The 19,710-nt window shown below is 37.1% G+C and overlaps 1 protein-coding gene across 1 annotated transcript in view; it reads left to right on the top strand.

Moving 5' to 3' along the window:
* LOC150094374 (organic cation transporter protein-like) overlaps positions 1–19,710 on the top strand; it is a 301,836-nt gene that overhangs the window by 222,620 nt on the left and 59,506 nt on the right. Inside the window, exon 7 of the mRNA XM_090412194.1 lies at positions 3,008–3,108. Within this exon, the coding sequence (XP_090268320.1) occupies positions 3,008–3,108 (101 nt within the window). The remainder of the gene's footprint in view (positions 1–3,007; positions 3,109–19,710) is intronic.

Here is a 19,710-nt window from a genome sequence, read left to right as displayed (position 1 = left end):
ATTTCTCTTATACAAATAGTCAAAAGGTGTGACACCTTTTTAAAAACTCCGGATTAGAGGCTGATGTTGAAAGTTTTCTCATTTTAGTTATACTATAAATTAAAGATGCCAAGAAATTATAGTAATGGTTTACTTCTTTATCCAAGTATAAGCAAGTGTGTTTCTGCATGAAGTATCTTTACGACTGGGCTACTTTGTGTGTGTGTGTGTGTGTGTGTGTGTGTGTGTATATATATATATAGGCTAATGACTTCACATCAATTGCCTTAGTCTCTCATAATGCAGAGGCGTGCATGCACGCACGCCCTTTCGAATATGCATAATGCTATGCATTATGGGAAGGGCCACTACCCAAACCAGTTTCAATCTTTATTGAGATCTCATCAATGGGAGCCAGACCCAAAGATATACCAAGGTTGGAGTAATGCAGAAGTCATTACTCCAACTTTCAACATATCGCTGATCCAGAGTATTTTAGTAGCAAGGTGTGACACCTTTTGACTACTTGCATATGAGAAATATGAGTTCTGCATTACATCGACCTTGATATCTCTTTTGGGTCTGGCGCCCACTGATGATATATGTGGCTTTGGGTATGTTGCCTCCTGGGGAGTAGAGAGGCTCTGCTCATCTGGGTAGTGGCCCTTCCCATAATGCATAGCCATTATGGGAAGGGCCACTATCCAGATGAAATATGATAGCACATATGAGATTCTAAGGCAATTAATGTGAAGTCTCTAGTCTCTGTATACAAGTAGCTCACTCATGAAGATACTTCATGAGTGGTGGCTTGTCTATAAGGACTGCAGGCCCTCCAGTATAAAATGAAAGTTCCTGTTTTATTATCGCAGTTCTTAAATTTTTACATATTTATCTAAAAACTGTTATTTTCTTGTTTGTAATAAAATACCACTCGATAGTATTTTATATAATTCATTTTGTAGCAATAGTTGCATTTTGCAATAGTCAATATGCTGTGCAGGCTAGGGCTAATATCAGTACTGGCTAATATACTCAATGCTAAAACTGCATTCAATGCAGACTGCACCAAACCACTACTCAGTGCATGAAGTACATTGGCTTGTAAGAATTTGTAGTGGTGGAGTTGCAATGCTACCAGCCTAAACTGCACGTAATGCACAACATTGTGTGCTAACAGTTGTAAAAAGGATTAAATCAAGAATATAATTTCTTGACATCTTTAATTTATTTAATATGCTAGGGAATTAACAGTGGCTTTAACTATATGTTAATATCTCTGCTGTCTATATGGGTCCCAAGGGAGCAGAAAAAGGGGAAAATAGTTCTGTTGCATAAAGGAGGATCTGAGACTGAGGTTGCAAATTGGCAACTGATCAGTATATATCTCAAGAGTAGTGTTTAGGTATTAAAAAGGTTGGTTAAGGGCATAATTAAGGAATGGGTGGGTAGAAATGGGATAGTGTATGAGGGACAACATGGTTTTGCGAAGTGTAGGTCATACCTCAGTAATTTACTCACTTTTTACAATAAAGTGAAAGCTGAGTTAGGTAAGAGGAATGGTTACACACAGGGATACTGCTGGAATTCACAAAAGCATTTAATAGGATATCACATGAATTTGTTATCCCACATCAGCTTGGAATGAGTGGAACTGGTTGTAAGAGTCAGTTCTAAGTGCTTTATAAATTAGAGCAGATGAGGACATATATGAAGCTGATGATTTGGATTAAAGGATGGCTGATGAATAGACATCAGAGTAGCTTATGGAGGTCCAGAAGAAGGCCTCTGACTAGTAGTGTGCTAAAGGGCTTTATAATTTGCCTCTTCTATTTAATTTGTATATTAATGACATAAGAAATATTCATTTGTTTGCTGACGATGCAAAACTAGGAGCAAATAGTTAATAACAATGATGTAGCAATTTTGCATGATGATTTAAATAGACAGTATGGGCAAATGAGAATGGCTATCAGTTTCATATAGTCAAGTGCAACACATAAGGTTACATTTTGGGTTGAAAAGACTACTTGCTATGTGTACATTATGAAACTAGGAAAGTGATGAGAATAGGCATTTGAGTGTTCTTGTGGGCATAATGCAAAAGTGACTAAAATAGCTTCTCAGTATTACCTGTTATTGAAAACATGCCAACAAGCAGAGATAGAGAGTTGTTATATGACTCTATCTGGACTATTATGCAGAGATCTAATCACCTGGGTTTCTTGGGGATGGTTTGGGATGATTTATGAAATGCTCCTTATAAGGATAGGTTGATTTGTGATTGCAGAAATTGATCAGTAGGTTGAAAAAGGGAGGGGGGGGTTATAGATATAAGTTAATTATACTTGCAAAGAAATTATATTCTTGTAAATTACAAACCTTACTCAAGGATTAAACAAGGTTTAACCTTTGAGTAAAGTTTGTAAGCAAAGTTTGCAATGTGAAGTGTGTGTGAAGTTTGTATGCAAATACACTCTGTAAAGGATTAAACAAGAATATACTTCTTGGCAAGTGTAATTTTACTTTGTAACCAAGTGAAAAAAACTTTCACTTGAATGTTGGTTACAAAGTGAAAGTTTGATTATATAAGTTCCTTGAATGTTGTTATTGTACTGATATAGTGGAAAATTTTCATTATGTGACTTAATGAGGAGAGAACTAGGAATCATCCCTGGAAGCTGAGCAGCAGTGTGAGAATCACATCTTTTGCTTATAGAGCTTGGAATGAGTGGAACCGGTTGTAAGAGTCAGTTCTAAGTGCTTTATCAATGAATGAATTCAAAGTGAAGTATAGCAGGTATTGTTATGTTGGTTAGTACTTAGTGAAATGTTTAGGCTTTCCCTTGACGAGTCTGCCTTTGATGGGACTTTTCAGTGGCTTGCTATAATGAGGTATTTTATTATAAAATGTTTACTATAGTGAGATTTGACTGCATTTTTTTTTCTTTTAATGGATAAAAAAAAATTAGTTATGAAATGTTAAAAAAAAAAAGCATGCAAAATGATTTCTTAAGTTAACTTACAGAATTTCAAAACTGAGGAGACAAAACCACATCGTGCCAATATATTTGATTTACTCAGGACACCCAATATGAGGAAAAAGACACTTAATTTATATTCTTGTTGGTAAGTCCTCATTTCACTCATCCATCTTATATAAAATTGCATTTGTCTTGTTGTTACATGTTAAACATTACTTGACAAACTAGAAGCTATCATTAAACTTCCCTATTCTAGCTATCCCTATCCCTAGCCAGCCTGGTTGGCCGAGTGGTTAGCTTATCCGCTCTCAGCCAAAAGGCTGCAGGTTCGAATCCTGCCACGGGCATGGATTTTTGTGATCATCTGTGAAAATGCTAGTGGTGGTGGGCAGTAGATGGTGTAGTTGCAGTTTATTGTAGTTGGTGAATTTGAGTATTGGAGATGTAGAGCAGGTGCCTTCCCTTGATGAGTCTTTCGACTCCCTGGAGGTGTCATGTAATAATAATAATAAACTTAGAATCTGAGATCAGTATCAGAAGGTTAAGTGAATATATTATTAAAATATTACTTTACAGCTTGAGAGAGATCCTGTTATTTGAAATTTTACCAACAGAGTACATAAAAGATTAAAAACATTTTTTCAAAGATACATTTAGGATTTCTGAGGGCATTCTGACATGACCTTGAAACATATCCAGTCTTATTTTGTGGATTAAAGTATATGCCACTCTACAGTTTATAACCATTGTTGGAAATTTAACAATAAGCTGATGCAAGCTGTCTCTGGTTTACTACTGTTGCTGCTCTACCACACCAAGGATAAAAAGTTCATTACATAACTTTCCACTGGAGAGTGCATGCTGACATTTTTACACAAAGATGTCATCCACTGTAACTATGGATTTAGGGACAAGAATAAATTTGCATTACTGTGTTTGAGGAAGTTAAAATAATGAATGAATGAATCTTATTTGTGCTGAGAAGCTACATTGCTTTTATTACATGGTAATGTAGGGTCACAAAAAAAAAAGTTCTTTCACTTTGATGATGAGATTAGATTTGAAGTTTTCGAAGATCCTCCCATGGATCAAGAATGATGGTCACTCTGCTTGCATGGTGTCATCCACTAGGCTTTTGTGCTGATGATTTTTCTCTTATTTTTGACAGAACTGAGGCGAGTGCAGTGGGACAATAGCTTGGTGCCTAACTTTTTATTGTTTCCTTTCTTTAGAATTGATTGAATAGACTTATTTCCATGCTGTGATGAATATGAAAGATTGTAAAGACAAAATAGGATGGATGTATTCTGAAGAACAAGTTTTGAGTACAGCTGGGAAGATACCACCAAGACCAGAAGACATGTGGTAGCCAAGGCTATTGAGGTTTCTTCTGGTGACTTTTTGATGAACGACCACAAGAGACATGCAGTGAGCTATTCCTGGTATAATGGGAAGAGATACTTTGCTTTGATCATCAGTGTAGGAGTGGGAGGGGAATAATGATGCTAGTAAGGCATCCTTTGTCTTTGTGTGCTATTATAATAGCACCATCTAAATGTGAAAGAGGTGGAAATATGGATGAGTAAAAGTTGTCCTCTGTGGTCTTGGTAGAAGACTAGAAGGTTCAGCTGCCATTTGATCAGAAGGCAAGATCAACCAATTTCTTCCAGTTACATAAAAATGTATGCAGTTGGAAGAAAATAAACTGGTATAGCTGTTTAGCTGACTTTACCATTTTTAGATTAGTGTGATACAGAAGGGATTAGATTATATCCCTTCTTTATGTTCACCCACAGAAAGCCTTCTTGTAAACTGCTATCTTTATGCATCATCTTGTCACCACACTATCAGCAATCACTAGAGATAACAAGAAATTTTTAGTTTCTTATCACATAGCATGTTGGGCGATAATGACATTTCCATTGGGGTAATAATGTCCATATGAAATTATTATTATTGTATAGGCACCTCCATGGAGTCCTAAGAGTGGGAGACTCAAACTATCAACACAATATTTATTGTACCTCTCCCTGAAACCATTAACACAGAAAGCACTCACAACTGACTCAGGCAACTCATTCCATTTGCTCACTATTCTCCAAGCAAAAAAATCTAGTCCTCGCACCCTTACTAACCAGACTCTTATCTCTTGTCCTGTTCCCTCTAGGCAGTTGCTGAAATATTTCCTTTGTATTTAATCCTATAAAATCACCGAAGCAACTTTAATGTTTCTATCATATTCCCCTTTGTTGCCTATTAACCAACTTTTACAATCCACAAACCCTTAATATATATCCTCATACAAAGCATTCAACAAACCACTTACCATTGTGGTTGCTCACCTCTGCATCCTTGCTGCCACTTCCTCATCATTAAGAAACTCAGTTGACAAGCCACGAGCACAGTAATCCAGATGGTGTCGTATCAAGGCATTATAAAGAGGAATGATAACTCCCTTATCTCTGCTTGTTAGTGTGTTCTTCAACAACAAAACAATCCTGTGAGCCACTTAAAGCAATATGCCCTCTAAACTCCAACTGTTTATCTACCAATAATACCCCCCCCTTAAAAAAAAAAAAAAAAAAACTTGGGCTCATCAATTTCCTGAAGTATAGTTACCTCAATGGTAACTATACTCCAGGGATACAAAGATCAACTTGTAATCTTTGTATCCCAAAATGCACAACTTTACACTTTTCCAGTATAAAGTTGTGTATTTTGTGCCACTTTAATTCATTTACATTAAAGTGACATCCGTTATGTTCTGCCCATACTATCAGCCTATTTAAATCATCTTGCAAGCTCTCTGCATCACTTTGATTAACTATTACCCCAACTTAAGCAAATGGCCAAATATTTCTTTTCAGGTTTATTTCCTTGGGAGGTTGTAAAATTTGTGGATTTCTCTCTTAAGCAGGGGTATATACGGAACTACAGGTTAGGCAATTATAACAAGCTTCAGAGTGAGCTTGCAGCTGTCCCATGGCAGAACATATTGTAGGGAAAAGATGTTAGGAGTGCATGGGATAAAATCTGAACAAGGCAGTATCAGACTGTGTCTCCATGGTAAGGAAGACAAACAAGGTAGGCGTTAGATGGATGAGTAGTATCAAGCTTGATCTGCAAAAAAATAAAATGTTATGGAGAATTTACAAGGAGAAAGGCGATCAGTACACCCATGAGCAGTACAAGGCTCAAGCTAGGAAGGCTACCAGCATAGTAAGAAAAGCTAAATGAGATTATGAGAAGACCTTAGCCAAGGAGATCAAGGGTAATCCCAAAGAGTTCTTCAGCTATGTGGCAAGTAAAAGGAAGAATAACTTTAGTGGATGTTGATGGTATTGAGGTGACAAATTAAGATGTAATAGTAGAGTTACTGAGCGATCATTTTTCAAAAGTATATCACCCAAGTAAGGATATATCTGTACCTGTAGCAATGTGAGAATTAGAGTTAAGAAATCGGAGGTACTTAGTATATTGCAAAATTTAAATGCAAACACTGCTGTAGGTTTAGATGGAATATCAGCTTGGGTGTGTTGCATGGATGTGCAAAGGAATTGTCAATGCCTCTTACTTGGTTATTTAATTTAAGTTTAAACTCTGGTATAGTCCATAGGGAGTGGAAGGAAGGCAAAGTAGTTCCTCTGCATAAAGGTGGCTCTAAAACTGCGGTAGTTAATTACAGACCAATCACCATCTCAGGAGCGGTGGTAAAAGTATTGAAAAAGTTGATTAAAGACAAAATTCAAAAAAGGGTGGATCAGAATATGATACTCAATAGGGGCCAATGTGGTTTTGTTAAAGGTCGATCCTGCCTTAGCAATTTATTAACTTTTTATAATAGGATGACATCTGAGTTGGACAAAGGAAATGGCTACACAGTGGTACTTCTGAATTTTGCTAAGGCTTTTGACAGGATACACCATGAAATACTGTTGTGCAAATTGGAGCAGATGGGGATGGATACTAAACTGATGATAAGGATAGGAGAATGGCTCAGGGAGAGATAACAGAAGGTGGTGTATGGAGGAACAGAGTCCTGGGTGAGGCAGGTCACCAGTGGTGTGCCTCTGGGCTCTGTGCTTGGGCCATTGTTGTTTAATTTGTACATAAATGATATAGGAAATGGCTTAAAGGAAGATTTTCAGTTGTTTGCTGGTGATGCAAAGTTGGGTAGAGCAATAAAAAAATCAAGCTGATGTTGAGAGTTTGCAGGATGATTTAAATAAGCTGGCAAAATGGGCAAAAGGTAATGGATGTCAGTTCAATGTGGAAAAGTGTAAAGTTATGCATTTTGAGATTAAAAGATTACCAGCTGTGTACTGTATTCATGGAACAGTAGTTCAAGAGATTGATGAGGCTAGGGATTTAGGGGTGTTGGTGGATAGGGAGATGAAGTTCAGGGGACACATTGCTAAGGTGTCCGAGATTGCACATAGGATTACTTGGTTATTGAGGAACACACAAACATCCAGAGATAAAGAGGTTATTATTCCACATTTGGATTACTGTGTTCAGGTCTGGTCACCTGGATTCCTTGGAGATGAGGAGGTTGTGGAGAGGATTCAGAGGAGAGTGACTAAGTTGGTGAGCAACGTAAAAAATGCTCCCTACATTGATAGATTGAGAGCTTGTGGATTGCAGAAGTTGGTTGATAGGCAGAGAAGAGGGGATATGATAGAAACATTTAAATTACTAAAAGGTTTTTATAAGATTGATGCTGGGGAAATGTTTCAGCTGTGTAATAGTGATGGAAGAACAAGAGGTCATCCCTGGAAATTAAGGAAAAGTGTGGTAAACAAGGGTGTGAGAATGAAGTTTTTCGTCTGGAGGTTGATGAATGAGTGGAATGCATTGCCTGACTCAGTTGTGAGTTCTTCATCTGTAAATGAATTCAAGAAGAGATATGATAGATATTGTTTTGATGGTTTGGATCTCCTGCGATGAGTCCACTGACTCCATAGGGATACCCGTAATAATAATAATCATTTATGTACAAATTAAACGGTGGTGGTTCTAGCACCGAGCCTTGCTGCACACCACTAGTTACCAGCTTTTGCCTGGATTTTGCTCCTCCGTATACCATTTTTTGATGTCTGTCTGGCAGCCACCCTCTTATCCACATAACCAGTGTCATATCCATCCCCATTTGTTGCAGTTTGTGCAATAGAGTTCCATGTGGTATCCTGCCATATGCCTTTGAACAATCCACAGTATCATGTAGCCATTCCCTTTATCCCACTCAGTTTTCACCCTATTATAAAAAATTAATAGATTACTAAGGTTAACCTACCTTTACAAAACCATGCTGTCCCTCATAGAGTATCATATTTTTATCTTCCCATTCTTGATTGCTCTTTTTTACCAACTTTTCCAGTACTTTTACCACTAGTCCTGAGATACTTATCAGTCTATTTGCTACCACAGACTTAGATCCTCCTTTATGCAAAAAAATTATTTTGTTCTCCTTCCACTCTCTTGGGACTTTGCCATAGCTGAGACTTTTATTGAGAATTAAAAAGCCTAGCCAAAGGCATCTCCAGTTCTCCCTGCACATTCTTTTAAAATGCGAGATGATATCCCATCCAGTCCCATAGCTGTGTTTGTATTCAGATTTGCAACTTTTGCTTAATGATATTACTCATCCATCTAACTCTTACCTGATTTACCCTCCTGATCTTGGGTATAGAGTGTGGTATTGCTTCCTCCAGATATCCCTTGACTATCTGCCATGCACTGTGAACATTTTGAATCCTAAGTGTATCATAATCACCTGCTTTATAGTTCCACATATGCTCTTTCTTAACTTGAATTTCTACATGTTTTGTCACCTCCCAAGTCAAGATCACATGACCACTTTCCCAATTGTAGGGAGTATAGCCACCTTAGTTATAGACAGGTCTTCTGACCCATAACAAGATCCAACACTCTCATATCCTGAGTATCTTCCATCACATTCCACTTCAAGTAATTATCTGTCAGTAAGTGTATAAATTCCATTTCCTTCCTGCCATGAAGGAAGGAAATGGAATTTATACACCTTACCATGCTATCAGTATGGTAAGGTTCTTCAGATTAGGCTAGTTTATTTACCAGTGGCAGAAAAAGTTTTTGTTGCAGGTGGGATGGGTTGTATTTCATATCACGAAAAGCATGGGATGCTTTTTTGTGATATGAAATGCTCTCAACAAGTAAGGAAATACTAGCATAGGTTAGGCAAAGTTTCACAGAGTCTGTCTGAATGATCACATCCCATGCAAATTGAGCTCTGTATTCCATACACACTAGTATGGAAAGAAGTTTTTCAGAAATTGTATGGAATCATACAAATTGCAGAATTTTGAAAACAGTCAACACAGATGCAATAGACAGCATTATCAGGAATTTTCTCATGATATCTTACAGCATATTAAATACGATAAAGGATTTCTCAGATCTATAATTTTTGGTGACAGTTATAATTTCATGTGAGTGGCAATGTTACTAGAGGCATTATTATTATTAATGCCAAACTACCATGGAGTCAGAACTCATCATGCATGATGCATCATACACAAAACTTCAAATTGTGCATTAAACCCAAGATGCAGACATGCTGAATGAGTTTAAAGTATTAAATTTTGCTTTCCTTACCAATCGAGTCACCTTTCCTGACTTGCTTGTTATACTCTTCATGCAACCGGGTATTACCATTATTCATCTTGTACTACCTACACAGTACCTTCTTCCAGATTTCATACTTAATTCCTTCATTCTTTCAACACCTGCTTTATTCAGCCTTTTGATTTTCAGAATTTATTCACACATTGATGCTGTTAAATATCTTTTATTTAGCACCCAAACAGCATTTATCTCCTTCCTGCTTTACTCCTCATTCCATGCTATAGTTCCAAGCTGTCTCCTAATGTTTATTGTTATTATTATTACGTAACACCTCCAGGGAGCGCATTGACTCATCGAGGGAGGGTATACCAACTCTACAACTTTCCATCTCCACCAATTGCAACTACCATCATCATCTACACCAACAGCATCTACTGCTACTATTTTCACAATCACCCATGCCCACGATGGGATTTGAACCCGCGGCCTTTTGGCTGGAGAGCGGATATGCTAACCACTCATCCAACCAAGGTTCTGATAATCTTGTATTTCCACATACATCCTTTCCTCAAGTCTTGATATGTCTGGCCACCACTCATGTAATAGAGTGAAACATGATACCCCACTAACAGTTACATCCTTTAATGAAATTATTAGCTTTGATTCTCATGTGTCCTCCCTTACATACTGCTTAAGACACTTGTCTCCCAAGAACTTGAGACATTCCTTTTTCCTTATTCCCAAATCTTTTCATTCCAGCCTCCAATAACGATCAATCTTCCCTTATTTTCACTATAACCCAAATTGCTTAACATTTCATTACTACTCTTCACATTCACTGGCCTATATAACAAAATTCAACTAAATATCTCAAAACTGTCTCGTTACCATTTCCACTATTTCCTTTTTGCATCTCCACTTTGTGCAGATATAATTTCCCTGCTATCCTCAGAAACATTATCCCTCCCTCTTTGTCTATCCTAACAAAAAACATTGTACCCTTCCATTTCTATTTTGGTCAGTATGTCATCCTTATCCAATCCTGTTTCACTTATTGAAGCAGTTTTTGGATGAATAAGCTCAATCAATGAAACCATTTCACCTCCATTGCATTTTTGAAAATTATGGAGACAACTACAGTGTTTGAATAAAAACTTTAGTTTAATATAACTAAAATCTGCATTTGTTTCGACCTTTATGTCAAGGTCATCTTCTGGAGCATACAACTATACACAGAAAACAAGCTACACTACAATCAAACTGGTTTGTTAAAGACACTGACCAACCGCTACAACAATTGTTGGCCTGACCTCTGGTGAAAAAAAAAAAAAAAATTGTCAGGCCAACAATTGTTGTAGCGGCTGGTCAGTGTCTTTAACAAACCAGTTTGATTGTAGTGTAGCTTGTTTTCTGTGTATGCTCCAGAAGCTGAGTATGCTCCAGAAGCTGACCTTGACATAAAGGTCGAAACGTCGATTGCAGATTTTAGTTATATTAAACTAAAGTTTTTATTCAAACACGGTAGTTGTCTCCATAATTTTCAAAAATGCATTCGGATCACCATGTAAGCTTAAAAGAAAGGATTTCACCTCCATTATTTCTGATATACCTCACATTCATACCTAAACACAGCAGTTCATGTTTAGGTCTATAACTAGTCCTACCCATGCCACTCGTCTATAATTTCTCCTTGCCTGCCCATACCCAATCATCTTTATTAACACTATGTTTCCTCAGACTCATCTACCTTCCTCACATCCCATTCCTATGTTGACATCCTCCATACATACATTCCCTGCTGCTTCTAACATCCACTCTCCTTATACTAGTATTCTCATTTACTACCACTTTTAATCTCAGCAGTTCCTCTCTTCTGATCTTTCACTTATCTCTTGCTTCCTCTGATCTCTTGTTTGTATCACTTATTATACTTCCTTCTAGAAACCATCTCTCTAGTTGACTCACACCTTTGAGTTCAATCCACAGTGTTTGTACAAATGCATTCCACACATTTACAAACTCCATTCCCTTCTCCTCACTCAGCTCTGCCAACACATACTATTCGTGTCTTGCTTTCCATCTCATCTTTCATTATCCTACCTTATCAGCGCATTGATCACCTTTCCCACCACATGGTTATCTTTTACTCTCCTCAATAACCTCTTGATATCCATCTTTACATTCTACTTATGTCCAACCAAATAATTTGTCCCCCCAATGGCCATTCGCTCCCTTGCCTTTTTTGTTTACTTCTCGTGTCCATTGTATCAATTATCCTGCTGATACTTTGTCTCAGCAGGATAATAACAGACCATGTGGACCCTCTTTTACTATACCTCTAATAATGGAATCTCTGTACATTGCTACTCTCGAATCATTTGTTACCTCTTTTTCTCTATTTTCCTTCATTCTGTCCTTTTGCACTCCTCCTATATACCAAACTTCTAATTTCAGTGTATATTGTCATCTCATTTCTCACTCTGGTAACTTTTTTCTTCAAGTCTTACATCCTGGTAATTACACTGTCTGTCTGTCTGTTGCTCCTGTAGTGTCACTACCTCTCAGCTTTTTATTCATTTCTTTTGTTTCCTCATTCCTACTTTCTTTCACTTCCCCATCTTTGCCTTCTGTTCCCATAATTAAGCTCTTTTATTACATCGGTAGGTTTCACATTTACCAGTAACTTGTATTTCAACAGATTATCACTGTTGATATACTCATCAGTAGTTGTTAAGATCTTGGAGAAAGTAGTGAGGGACCATATACAGCATTGGGCAGATGAGGGTAATGTTATCTGTGAGAGTCAACATGGATTTGTGAAAGGGCGCTCTTGTTTTAGCAATATGCTAGCCTTTTATAATAAAGTTACAAGAACATTAGATGAGGGAAAGGCATATACTGCAATTTTCTTAGACAGCGAAGGCATTTGACAGGGTGCCACATGATAAGCTGATATTTAAGTTGCACACATGGGTCTGGATGTCAGATTGGTCAACTGGATTCAGGATTGGCTGTCTGATAGGTATCAGAGAGTTGTGTATGGTGGAGCAGTTTCAAGGAGGCAGAGGGTTACAAGTGGGGTCCCATAGGGCTCAGTACTAGGACCTATATTGTTTAACCCTTATATCAATGACATTGCCAGTGGATTGCAATGGGATATTCAGTTGTTTGCAGATGATGCGAAGCTGGGAAGGATTATTAGTAATAGTGCAGATGTGGTAGCCCTGTAAGAGGATTTAAATAAGCTACATAGATGGACAAATGAATGGGGGTCAGTTTAATGCAGCAAAATGAAAGGTCTTAAGGTTTGGGAAACATCGATGGGATGCTGCATACTCTATGGGAGGAGTTATACTGGAGGAAGTAGGGGAGACAAGAGATCTGGGGTTGATGATTGATAGAAACCTGAAGTTTAGGGGACATATTGCAAAGGTGGTGAAGGTAACACAGAGGATTGCTGCAATTATGAGAAGGACACTGATCTGCAGAGATAAGAGGGTTATTGTTCCGTTGTATAAGTCTCTGATCAGACCACACTTGGACTATTGTTCTCAGATTTGGTCTCCAGGATTTGAAGGGGATAAATTAACTGTGGAAAGGATATAAAGACGAATGACAAAGATGGTTTCAGGACTGTACAAGCATAGTTATGAAGATTGGCTGAGGGAATGTGGACTGCAGAGTTTGGTGGATAGAAGAGAGGTGATGTGATTGAGACTTTTAAACTGTTGAGAGGTGGTTACAGGGTTGACACTGGGGAGTTCTTTCGCTTGATTGAACAGAGGGAAGGAGTGATGACGAGGCTATCCCTGGAAGTTACGAAAGGAAACTGTGGGCAAGAGGGTAAGGAGTGGTTTCTTTGTGTGGAGGGTGGTTGAACCGTGGAATGCATTGCCTGATGGAGTGGTGGGAGCGAGAACTGTCAATGAGTTTAAGGAGTGGTATGATAGACTTTGTGTTTCTTAGGGGGGGGGGGGGACCTCCCTTAATGAGTCTTGACAGACTTTATGTTCTTAGGAAGGACCTCCCACGATGAGTTTTTTGACTCCATGGAGGCCTGAATAATAATAATATCTTCTTTTTTCTCCTGTTTGCTCTCTCTCTCTCTCTCTACAAACACATTCTTCACATTTTGCCATGTATACATGCTACGCTCACAACAGTGAACTATTCTTGAAAAATCTATGCCATTCATTAGAACAGTGTTCAGAGAAAATGTCCATATCAAACCCACAAAGCTCTACAATCATGCAGGTACTTTGAGGTATAATGTAGTTTTATTTTATATGTTCTGTTTATATATATAAAAGAAAGGTTTCTTGCATGTAGCATAGTGAAACACTAAATACATAGGCCTGGGGATAGAATATGTACACTTAGGGGAAAATACATTTACATTATATAATAATATTAGGAATGCGTAAAAACAAAACATCTATAACTTCTTTTTGCAACTTTTAGGAGTTTTCATATGAAAATCCCCCCCCCCCCTTCTCAGTCTGGTAAGTACTTTTCTGCAGCTGAAATGTCTCACTCATATTCTCCCTTTGTCATCTATCCACCAAGCTCTGTAATTTGCATGCCTTCAATCTGGTCTCATAACCAACATTGTACAGTCCTGATATCATTTTTGTTATCTGCCTCTGCATGGTAATTTCATCCCCTTCAAATTCCAGCGATGAGATATGAGCACACAAATCCAGATGTGGTCTGATCAGAGCACTATAATATGGATCATCATCTTTTATCTATGCTGGTCAATATCCTCCTCAGTACTGCAGCAAATTCTCTAGGTTGTTTCACAACCTTCAGAATACATCCTCTGAAATTCAAATTTCTATCTACAATCACCCCTTGCTTCCTCTTCTTCTTCCAATATAATTACACCAAGTGAGTGTGAAGTATCCCCTCTGTGGATCCCAATTTTAAAACCTTACATTTAGTTGCACTAAATTTACATCCTTTATATCCCTATTCATTCTCCCACCGCCCCAAGCTTTACGTCATCCGAAAATAACTGAATACATTAGTCTAGTAACGGTATCATTTATAAAGATTGAACAGTTGCAGTAGTCCCAGTACTGAACCCTGTAGAACTCCACCTTCCTTTTTGCGATACTGCTCTCCCTTACACAACTTTGATATCTAACATATAACATGGTACATATCTAATATCCAATATCAGATATGTACCATATTATATGTCTTTGCAAAATCCAAAAATATCACAGCATATTGTAGAACATTATTATTATTATTATTACATGACACCTCCAGGGAATCCAAAGACTCATCAAAGGAGGGCACCTACTCTACAACTCTGTCTCCACCACTCAATCCACCAACTACAACAAACTGCAACTACACCAATGCCATCTTCTGCTCACCACCACCACCACTAGTATTTTCATAGACAATTGCAAACATCCATGCCCACAGCAGGATTCAAACCCACAGCCTTTTGGCTGGAGAGTGGATATGCTAACCACTCGGCCAACCAAGCCATATGCATATACTGATGTTCTACAATCTATCAGTATAATTATACAGATGTTCTATAGTATACCTTACTATCATACACTGCTCTTGTTATTCTGTTATAAAAGACAATCAGATTACTAAAAAATGAGCACCCCTTAAAAAAATGCTGGCCTGCATAAATGATGTTGCACACACTCATCTGCACAACTCTCTATGTGAGTTCATAATCAATCTTTCCAAAATGTTAACAACCATACAAGAAATACAAACTCATCTTTAGTTTGATACCTTCCTTCTACTACCACCAGCCTTATGCAGTGGCATTATCTTACCTTCCTTCCACTCCTCAGGAACTCTTCAAGAATCCCCTTGCAAGACCTTTGTTAAACAACCAAGTTAATGGTATGATCAATTTCATAGCACATTGCCTAAATACATATGGTGAGGTCCCATCTAGGTCTCCTGCCTTAATGACACCTAGAGTGCTCAGTATTTGGAATATATCCTCTTCAACTTCTAATCCTTCACTCCCTTTATCCATCTGAGCTTTTTTACTAGGATGGAACTCCCTAATAAAGTGATCATTAAATAGGTCAGCTATTTAATGATCACTTTATGGAAAAAAGGAAAGCGGATACACTGACCACTCGACCAACCAGGCCATATAAAATACATATATATATGTGTGTGTGTATATATATATATATATATATATATATATTTGATGTCTGGCCACCACTCAGGTGATCAGTTCATGATCACTCTTGTACTAGAGTGAAATGTTTTATCTTCTTTACTTAAGATTACAAATATTTCTTCCTTCAAATTTTTCCCATCCATTTCACTGTTTCAAACTGGTTTCACATTCTGCTTCATATCTCACCCTTGTTTTACTACCATCATACATGTCTTGTATAAGATGTATATACTTCTCTGGAATCATTTTCTTTGTCATACTTCTTCATATCTATTTTCTTGGGACTCTATCAAAGACCTTTTCCAACTCAATGAAGACCAGAAGAAGTTCCATGTTACTCTTCCAGTACCTTTCTGTGAGTTGTCATAGAGCAAAGATGGCATCAATTTACATAATTTATACTTGTACAAAATCATACCAATAGATTGGACAAATTAGTTGCCACACATTTGAATACTTCATCAGATTTCAATCCATAACATTGGCTTCTATATGTCTTATCCTGTTGTACACCTTTCATCTTACTTTTTCAACAGAGTTATCCAAAATGAACTTTCCTGAGCATATCTGTCTTAGGCATAGCTTCCTTTTTAGTTATATTGCCTCTCTCACAATACAGCTATTTTTGACCTCACTACTACACAACTCAGAATGTAGCTCTAGAATCTTTTGAAATAGAGAACTCTGATAATAGTTCTCTAAATAATTTTCATTATTCATTTCATTTTTGATAGAACCTCAGTCATAGGTGAAGCTGGAAAAATTTTTTTAATTATATTATTCATGTATGGTCATCTATTCTGCAAAAACAGGTCCCCAGACCTGATCCCTTGCAATCTTTATCTTTGGAGATTCATTAAAGATTCTGTTTATGTGGTATCCCTGTCATTACAAGAACTTCGGCATCAATTTTTAGCAGCAGCAGCAGTGAATTCAATAACTGTCAACCAGTTTTAAAAAGAGTCTAGCAAGAAATGGACTGTTGTTTTGATGTGTGTTGTATTACAGAAGGTGTATATGTAGTGCCTGAATATCTGAGAGTTTTCCTGTCAGGTGATGTATAAGTTATGTTTATATTGCTGGAAATAAAAAAATTCAAAAATAAGTACAGTCTGCACCTTCATTTTGAATAACACTCTAGAATGGGGAAAGTGAAGTTTGTTTTATTTAGAATTCTCAGTCTGATGTGTGATTTCTAACTGTTGACATGCTTTAGTTATTTCTTCAGATGCTTTTCAAGTTGTTCTGAAGTGTTAACTGTTGATAAGATATTAAGGAAAATGTTGAGACTTTCACATAGAAATTTATTTCATTCTACAGGTGATCTTTTAGTTTTTAATAGTTTTTTCAGTGGAGTTTGTTGCTACTTTCATATAAGAAGTGAAGTAATAGAAGTGCATTGGATGAAGCCAAGAAATGTTTTCTTTAGTTTTCTGTGATTTAAGATGCATGAGTTTTCACTTATGTTGCTGTCATACAGAGATCACTTTAGTTTTGATAGTCATTCTTCTGTGTGAACTCAAGAGGGGAATTAAAGTCCCGTGAAAGACATGGGCTCCAGGAGGTTTTGTCTATATAGGATAATAACTGTAGGTTTATATGATGGAAAGGAAGTTGTGCACATTTAAGTGTTATTATGATTTGAAGAATACGTTGGCACTTGCATTGATGAGTTGTGTTGATTTGATGTTGTATATATTTGTGTTATTTGTAAATTAAAGATTTTTGTTTTGGTTAAAGTGTTTGAAGACTCAATCTCTTAATGAAGCTTAATGGGTTAATAGGAATTTAAGAATATTGAACTGAAATTTTATATTGGATTTATTAGGTGACCAAATATTTGTAAAATATTATTATTATTATTATGTGACACCTCCAGAGAGTTCAAAGACTTATCGAGGGAGAATGTGCCAACACCTTCTAACTACTAACCGTGCTCAAACCTGCTTAACTGTTTTTTTGTGAGCCATTAGTAGCAGAGACTCTACCAATCAACCAACCTTCGCTGGCAATATATAAGAATTGTCTACAAGTTTCACCAGCATTACTGTCTGGCTTCTTCAGGACATGTGTAACGGTACATGGAACTAACGTTTACTAGTAAAAAAGAAGAATGGAGTAACACAGTCAAATAAATTAAAACGGCGTGTAACATCATAAGCATGGGACATGATCTATCAGTCATTGTTTATTGAGCACATTATATAGTTTTTGGTGAAATGAAATTCTGGTAAGCTGAGTGAACTTATTAGGCTTCTCCAGAGCAGAGTACAACGGCAGCTTCTTTGTACTTTGGAGAAGTTTCTACATCGAAAATCCTCTTCTATATGGGGCATGAAGCTTTTATCCCAATCGATGGTGAGAAAGATGTTTATTAACTGTCTTATATTTCACTGAATTTCAGATCAGCTTCTTCAGAGCACAAAGCAGCACATGTATATGAGACTGTAAGTGAAGCAATTGTCCATTGCAATTTGAATTGATTCACTTACTCATTGTTGCATATACATGCTGCTTTCTGCTTTGAAGATGCTGATTTGAAATTCGGTGAAATATATGCCAGTTAATAAACATATTTTTTTATGAAATAGTTTGTCTGGTGTTGTTAATACCATTAAAATACGTTCTAAATAACATTCAACACCTAAGCTTGTCTGTTAGATAAACACACACAATGATAATAATAATATAGAAACAGTGTCCTGCTAATGTAATGGAAATGGTGATGCTTCAAATCTTAAAAAAAAGCTGTTAAGAAGCATGTATGAATTGTTATATTATCCACTCACTTCTGTAGATTATTAAAAGTATAGAATGTTATTATCCTTTTGTGTAGTTTTACTGAGCTGGTTAATTTGATAAAGTAACTGGAATGTGCACAGTTTAGAATCATAAACTTTGACTATTAAAATATGATTTCATTATCTAGCGTGGAACTGATTCCATGCTTATTAGAGGCATAAAGTTGAAAAAGTATCATATCTGTTTCTAGAGCAGAATTGCTGGTTCATTTTAGATGTGAGATGAATTTCATTGCCAGGTGCTAGACTACTGCTCTAGTTATTATTATTATTATTATTATTATTATTATTAAACAAGACCTCATGGAGTCAAAGACTCATCTAGGAGGTCCTTTTATCTTACACACACATCTCATCATACCGTGTCTTAAACACATTCAAACTACTTGCAGACACCACGCTCTCAGGCAAGGCATTCCAATCACTCACAACTCTGCACGAAAAAAACCTGCCTCTCACTCCCTTACTCACACCCTCCTTATACAGTTTCCAGGGATGACCTCTGGTTCTCCCCTGATCTCCCACTATTCTCTGTAGAACTTCTCTACCATTGATCCTATAACAACCCCTTACCAACTTGTAGGTCTCTATCATATCTCCCCTCTTCCTTCTCTCCACGAGACTCTGCAAATTACATCTTTTCAATCTTTCCTCATACTTAACATTCCAGAGGTCAGAAACTACCTTAGTCAGTTGCCTTTGGACCCTTTCCAACATCTCTTCATCCTTCTGAAAACCCGGTGACCAAATCTGGGCACAATAGTCCAAGTGTGGCCTAATCAAAGCCTTATACATTGGAACAAGTATCTCCCTACTTCTACATGTCAGTGTCCTCCGCATCATTCCCAGAAGTCTTTGTGTTGTCTTCACAATTTTGGCGATGTGTCCCCTAAATTTTAGATCCTTATCCACTATCACCCCCAGATCTCTTATTTCCTCTACTTCCAACAATATATTCTCACCAAGCATAAATTCTGCATCCCATCTTTGTTTTCCAAATTTTAAAACTTTACATTTTGCAACATTGAACTCACATCCCCATTTGCTTGCCCAATCACTTAATTTATTCAAGTCTTCTTGCAAGGCCACAACATCTTCACTACTCTTTATGGTTCGTCCCAACTTTGCATCATCTGCAAACAACTGAATATCTCCATCCAAATCT

This window comes from Typopeltis vanoorti, chromosome 22 (genome assembly GCF_054136105.1).
Source record: "Typopeltis vanoorti isolate ZY-2024b chromosome 22, IOZ_Tvanoo_1.0, whole genome shotgun sequence".
Lineage (NCBI taxonomy): Eukaryota > Metazoa > Arthropoda > Arachnida > Uropygi > Thelyphonidae > Typopeltis > Typopeltis vanoorti.
Note: the sequence above shows the minus strand (reverse complement) of the source record. Positions and strands in the feature narration are given on the sequence as shown.